The 7,082-nt window shown below is 46.2% G+C and overlaps 1 protein-coding gene across 1 annotated transcript in view; it reads left to right on the plus strand.

Annotated features, from left to right (window-relative positions):
- The first annotated feature begins 5,753 nt into the window (after positions 1–5,753).
- Positions 5,754–7,082, plus strand: part of LOC108800137 (tyrosine-protein phosphatase non-receptor type substrate 1-like) — a 3,642-nt gene continuing 2,313 nt past the window's right edge. The window contains exon 1 of the mRNA XM_018572084.1: positions 5,754–5,952. Coding sequence (XP_018427586.1) covers positions 5,754–5,952 — 199 coding nt within the window. The remainder of the gene's footprint in view (positions 5,953–7,082) is intronic.

The raw sequence follows: 7,082 nt of genomic DNA on the forward strand, positions 1-7,082 counted from the left end.
ACTTGTGGCAACATCCATGTATCAATTGGACTAAATGTGGGTTTTAAAAAAAAAAATATGAACAAAAGCTCTATTACAGAAACATATGCAGTAAAACCTTGACCCACCCCAAAAAAAACAGTTCATAAAATATTAGAGAACTATAAGGGGGGGGGGTGCTTTTCACTCACCTCATAGTCCTAGCTGACCTGTGACAATGAGACTGTCACAGGTCAGCTCAGTAGATCGGGAGGTGACCGAAGACATACCGGCGTTCGCTCACCTCTCGATCCTGTCAACGCTCTCTGCCGTGACAGGGGAGGGGCTGGATTCCCCCCTCCCCGCTCCGATAGCGCTGACTGGCGGAACGGACGGGGGAGGGGGCGGGAACTGGCTGTCCCTCTAGATAGGCAGAGCAAGCTGTCACTCACGCAGCTGGGCAGATCGCGGCACAAATTGTCGGGATCCGCTTCAGCGCCTCAGTATATAGGGAGCTACAGCTCGCGGTATACTGAGCCTAGGGTGACGGGAGGACGCGAGTTTGTGTCCTCGCGTTATCTTAAGGAGAACTATGGGGAAAAGACTTAACTCCATACTTCTCCTTTGAACCACCAAAAAATCTAAGGAAAAAACCCCAATAAGATTATCTTTCAGCGAGCAGGTCACACCTCATGACCACATCCAGACATAAAAGGAAAACACCTGCTACTGAGGTGGTATATATAGAGAACTCTCAACAAAGGGCACACCCAGGAAGGGGCGGAGGGAGGTGGGGCTATGACCTCATATGGGTGTGGCTAGATAATTAGGCTGGTGCGGGTTGTAAGGAAAAACAGGACTGGATCATGAGCCAAACCAGAAAACACTCCCTTATAGACCAGGCTGCATTCATTAGTCTTAGTTGTGTTTTCCTAGTCCAGTCCTTTTTTTCCTTATCACCAGTACCCCACCTGTTTCCATGGCCACGCCCCAACCGAATTCACAATCCCTCCCCTCTCCTCCCCTTCCTGGGCGGCACCTCTCTAGCTGGTTTTCCATATATACCCCCTCAGTAGCATGTTGTCTTCTTTTATGTCTGTGCAAGCTTGCAAGGTGCGTGTGAGTGTGTTACGACTCATGGGTCTGTGTCTTTGGTAGGCGTTTGCTTTTTATTGGTTAAAGGTATTTTTTTTTAAAGCTGGTGACTTTTGTTCCCTATGTTTCCTGTGAGTTGTAAAATAGTCACCGCTCCAAGCGTATTCCTGTTGTGGACTAATATCTTCATTAAAACATTAAATGAGACATAAGATTGTAGTCCATCCTGCAAGTGAGCTTGGAGCGGTGACTACTTTACAACACACGGGGACCATGGGGAGCAAAAGTAGCCCCCCTCCAGAAGGAAGGACAGTGTCAGCACCAATTCAGAGATTTTAGGACCCGCAGCCAAGTGATGCACAAATAAGGTCATTTTTATTTTTAGAGGTATAGGAATGCTTCAGTTTAGGATCACTTTAGACTACTATGGATTGTTTAATGTCTCAATCTATAGCTATGTGTAAGCGTGCACTCAAATTTATTCCTCTTATCACAAGCCCCTGTCCTTCATATAATGGCCTCTTGGCCCATCCAACTGGACTTCAGTCCCTCCCTCCAGAGCCCTTTACAGGGTTGTTCAATGTGAGGGAAATACTTAAATTGGTACAAACAAGGATTCTTAGTGCCAGATTTCTCGTGTTAAGATGGCAATTGGTTCAGTGTAATAAACATCTTGCCAGGTTTGCTGACCTTCCCCCCCCACCATCTAAAATTCAAACCTGTTTTCACCTTTATCATTTTCTTGCTTTTCTGAAATAATCCCCTTGTAGGGTGGCTACTTCTGCACGGCCAAAGGGTTTATAGCCCATTAATGTCTAAGAGACCTGTATAAATGTATTACTTTATCCCTTCTCCCCAAGAAGTTGGGGCTCATCTCTTCCCTATGTTCTGGCGTGTGGACTGTCCATATTGTCTGTTTCTCAATCCTTTCCTTTTGCTTATCACTGTCTCCACTCGTATATATTGTTGACTTAGTCCTTCCCACCAGAGCCCGTAGTCCTGTGGTCTGTTGCTGCTCCCTACGTATATCCCCCCAGTAGCATTTGGCGTTTATATAACTTAATGCTGCTCATATAGGTCTTTATTTTTATGCTTTTCTTTTTTAAATATACCCTCTTCAGTAGATATGCACAGCGGCAAAAATTTGTTTAATTTTAATTTGTATTTTTTTTTCATCTTTTTGGGCTTACACGTTAAGTGGGGCAGCACCTGCGTACCCCAAAGCAAATATGCCCCCCTCCCCGCATACCCCCACAACCACTGGGTCAGAGTTAGGAAGAAGCCCTTTTCCCAGTCGGTATGGGGACACCATCACAATGCCGAGGGCACGTGGCCTGGTAAGGTGCAGGGACCCCTACCAGGCCTTTGCTCGATTCTATGGTCTGGTAGGACCCACGTTTTCTCCATCTTTGAGGGTTGAGGTTCCTACTGAAAATTCCTTACAGACATTAAGGGCCTGGTATGGTTTTTGGGGGGAAGCCACTCCTGCTGCCACACCTAAAGGAGTGCAACCTCGCGTTGTTTTTTTTCTTCAAGACTAAAGTTAGTTTTTTTTTTCCTTTTGTCTGTCACTTTGCTGAAACGAAAATTAGTCCGAAAATTTTAACCCACTGCCAACGAATTTCATCCGAAATTTTCGTTATCGGAAGTTTCGGCTTCGTTTGCATTCGTCACTTGGAGATTCGGTTATAGCCTAATCTCTGAATAACTAATCTTTCCGAACCGACTCGCACATGTCTACTCTACAGCCAGTTTCTTTGCATTTTCATGTACACTGATCTACATTTCCCGTTTCTGGGGTTTGGGTAATGGATTATACAATTACAGAAAACCCTTTTAGCTTTGGGAGCACAGAATGTATATCTTTGTGTACACAAAACATTAATGGAGAACTATGAGGGGGGGGGTGCTTTTCACTCACCTCATAGACCTAGCTGACCTGTGACAATGAGACTGTCACAGGTCGATCTGAGATATTCGACAATTCACTAAGTGAATCAGTTGCAGTAATTTAGACATATACCAGGGAAACACAGTGAAGGTTTATTGAATGTCTTTCACTGATTTATATGCACTTAGTCGCTGACAGTATGTGGGCACCCTGACCCACAGATGTGCGTTTTTGGGTCTGACATCTGTACCTCTCTATGCATCCTCCCATATGGAGTTAGATGACTGCACACAATTACATGCAGCACCTGTCCCTCCAGGGAGCAGCTCTCTGCATGGGCATGCGTGCCTGTGTGAATGAGCACCTTAATCACAATGTAGATTGATTTTTGATCATAATCACAAAGAAATGCTGTTTTTTTCCCCCCTGTGCAGCACAGCCAGTGATGTCGCTCTCGCCGATGAATCCGTCGCTGATGTTTGGGGAGTCCAAGACATTTCTGTGTGACCTGGCCGGCTTTTATCCGGAAGATCTGGAAATTACGTGGTTTAAGAGGATTCAAGACCGAGAATTAGTTTTGGCCGAGAACATCTGCACAGGGCTTCCTGTTCTGGATAAAAATGGGACCTTTAGGGCGAGCAGCCAGATCTCGGCGACGTTTTCAGAAGACGACACCGGCGTCTTTCTGGTCTGTGAAGTCAGACACCAATCTCTACAGCGTCCGCTGAGGAGCAACAGCACGGTTTATCTGACGGGTGAGTGCAATTGTGAGGCAGGTAATCTGTGGGACCAGTTAGAGGCCTAGAATTGAGGCTGGTGGCCCAGTGGCAAGGCTTGATGCTCAATTGACTAGCCAGCGAGTGAGATCTCCTAGAACAGTTTAAAGTGTATGTAAACTCTAGCAATAAACTTTCATGGCCTGGTAAATATACCATTGAAAGTGCAGACAAAGCTGATCCCACCAGAAATCTAGAGTTGAAAACTTCCTTGCTCAGTTAAAAAAAAATTCCTGGGACTTTGTGGACTGCAGAACTGTGATGGAGGGGAGGTTATTGTAGCTTTGTCTTTTGGTGACAACTCTACGCTAGATGTAGTAGCGAGTGAGTGTTGTCACCCTAGCACAGGTTACTGCACCCCAGGAGAAAATGAAATAAAAAAGGCTCAAAAGAAAATTAATGTAACCCCAATATCTATGGTCTGTTTTGACTTTAAATTTTGGTTCTTGGGATTAGACGCACTTTAAATCGGGGTAGGTAATCTCAACGCTCTTTGCTGAAACTACACATCCTGTCATGCCTGTGGCAGATTCTTGCAACGCCTAATGGGACTTGTAGTATTACCACAGCTGGATTGCAAAGATTGCCTACCCCTGCTTTAAATCTTGCTTCAAGTGCCGACTGCATAGTATCCACTCATCAGAACGTAGATGGTCTTTGTGCAATGTCCTAAAGTTTATTCTTCTGTTTTTGCAGCCCGGGATATAACGCAGGGAAGTACAGTAGCCACTGTGTCAATTGTCGTCTGCACATTTCTGTCGGTGGTTATTTTTGTTGTCTTGTATCAAAGGTTCCTTGCTAAAGGTAGGATATAGTATTACAATCACTTCTCAGACACTTCAGGGCTTTAGGCCTCATGTAACATGAGCATTTCACATGCACACCTCACATTTTTCAGTGCCAGCGTATACTATCTTATAACGGCATTGTCATAGGAATACATACTAGAGTTCTTTTGATGCAATCAAAGCATGGGGGGAAACATTATTTCCTGGGTTCCTGTTCTGCCTAGTGTTACTCTGCTGCTTGATGTGATGTGTTATAGTTCCGTTGGTAGGCTCTGTGATTGGGCAACGCAAGGAAGTGCCTATTCACAGGGATAAGTGAAAGTGTAACTGCAATAATGGAGTATATCCTATGGGTGTGTTGAGTTTACAAACTTATGTAAATTCAATATACACTGAGTGGCCAGATTATTATGACCACCCCATAAGTACTTCGTTGGGCCACGAGATAACTCCACGGGATGACTTTGTTTGGCCGCCTCGTGACTCCACGAGATGATGAAAGGTGATGCGAGGAATCTGACACGGCACTGTTGCCCTTCTGTTGTCTTGTACCAGTCTTGCCCCTCCCCTGTTCTGCCCTCACATTGACTAGTCGCTGACGGCCACAATTCGCACGTTCAGACCCAGATTTTCAGCTGACAGTCCGGTCTATAAACACTTTAACAATGAGCCCCTCTTGAACATGTAATGAATTCTGCTGTTTTGCTGATACTCGCTCCGAGCGCCAACAATCATCCCACGTTCACAGGCTGTTACATCGCGTTGTTTCCCCGTATCTTCAGAAACAAATCACTTCTACTGTCGTGGTAACCAACCTGCTTCCCTATTTATAATGGTCTGGCCCTCTAGCAACTTCAGCGCCAAATTATAGCTAATTTGCCTACAAATGTCATGTGGTCATAATAATCTGGCCACTCAGTGTATAAATAGTGAGTTTTTGGCCATAGATACCTTTTTAATGGGCCAAAAATGCTGCAGGTAAGTTTTTCAGTTTTAAAGCTAGACCTCTATGGGCCTGACTTAGTATTTGTTGGGTCAGCATCATCTTTAGAGATGTGTTCTTGATATTCCTTATACCTTCCCCCAGTACCTCCCCTGATGTCCCAGCTGCTGATCCCAGAGCTGAACTCTGCTGGGGAAAAGATGGTTTCCGTGTGTAATATAAGCGGGTTCCGGCCCAGAGCCATTGACATTCGCTGGTATATTGACAAGTCCGTGAAGGAAGCTGGAGCCAAGATTGCAGTGATGGAGCCCTTGCTGTCCGCTGAGGATATCACAGGACACGCGTCTCATTCCGTTACCAAAAGTGGCAGAGTGTTCAACATGACGTCTGAGCTTTCCTACACCCCGTCTGTCCGGGATCATGGTGCCAAGATGGTGTGCGAGGTGAAGCACAAAGCCTTCCGAGGTTTGAGGAGACTGGAGAAACACATAAATGTAGTAGGTGTGTGTCTTGTGTCTGACCCTGAAATTCTAAATCAAGCTACATGTATTTTGGGTTCGTTTGGGGAAGTTTTAAACGGCAGCCGGGTCTTTATTCTTGCCTTCTCATTGCCAATTCATAATTGAAGGGATTTAATACAGGTCAACATGCAGACTATAATAATATTTATAGAAGGCTTAAACTCAGATATTTAGTATTTCTCCAATCTTCCAGGCCAGCAACCTGAGATTGGCCCCTCCTTCTACAGGAAACACAATTAAGAAAGCAGTCCAATACCCTTCCACCCCCTCGTCCCTCAGTGTCTTTGTTTCCTACCGTCCAGGAAGCTTCGTCACATTTTGTTTGCCTGACTGGTCGGCCTTTTTCTACAGGACTTAATTGCCTGTGGCCTTAGGCTGGGTTCACACCTAGGTGTATTGAATATGTGCATTTGTCGTGCGTTTTTACAGCGATTCGCGGTAAAAAAAACGTGCGACAAACGCGCTTTTCCGAGGGCTACTTGGCTGTATCCCAATGGAAACGCCCGACCAGCGCCCCAAAGAAGTACATGTACTTCTTTGGGCGTAGGGCGGTTTCCTGCGCGTTCGTACTCGTGGAAAAACTCCCAGATGGGAACCATGCACATTGAAAATAATGGCATTTCCCTGTTTGAGCGTTTTTCTGCGCGTACGAACACGCGGAAAAACGCCCAGGTGGGAACCGGGCCTCACTGTTGATAGAGGGGTACCCCCATGTACCCCTTCTTTTTTTTCCCCTCCATTTTCCTAAAGAAGAAACCCTCAAGCCCCAGACAGTGCCCTGTCTGGTGGATCAGGGGTGTCTGTGCCGTGTGCTGGTGGATACCCGGCGGTGGAACGCAGGGAGGGGCGTGCCGTGAGTTCCAGCTCGATCAAAAGGAAGTGGGGTCATTTCCAGCGCTTGTTGCTGACTTCACTTCCGATGCGCACCTTTCTGCTACCTACACGCCGTGACGCTGCTGTTAGGACCGCCCAGGACAGAAGTGGGGGGAAAGCGCCATTGCTGCTCCAATGGAGGACAAGAGCAAGCTGACTGACACCGTATCCAGGTCCAAGGGTGGGCTGAGTGCAGGAGGGTGCCTGTTTGCCCTGCCTGGGAGTGTTGTGGTAATC

This window comes from Nanorana parkeri, unplaced genomic scaffold, assembly GCF_000935625.1.
Source record: "Nanorana parkeri isolate BGI_ZX_2015 unplaced genomic scaffold, ASM93562v1 scaffold1934, whole genome shotgun sequence".
Classification (NCBI taxonomy): domain Eukaryota; kingdom Metazoa; phylum Chordata; class Amphibia; order Anura; family Dicroglossidae; genus Nanorana; species Nanorana parkeri.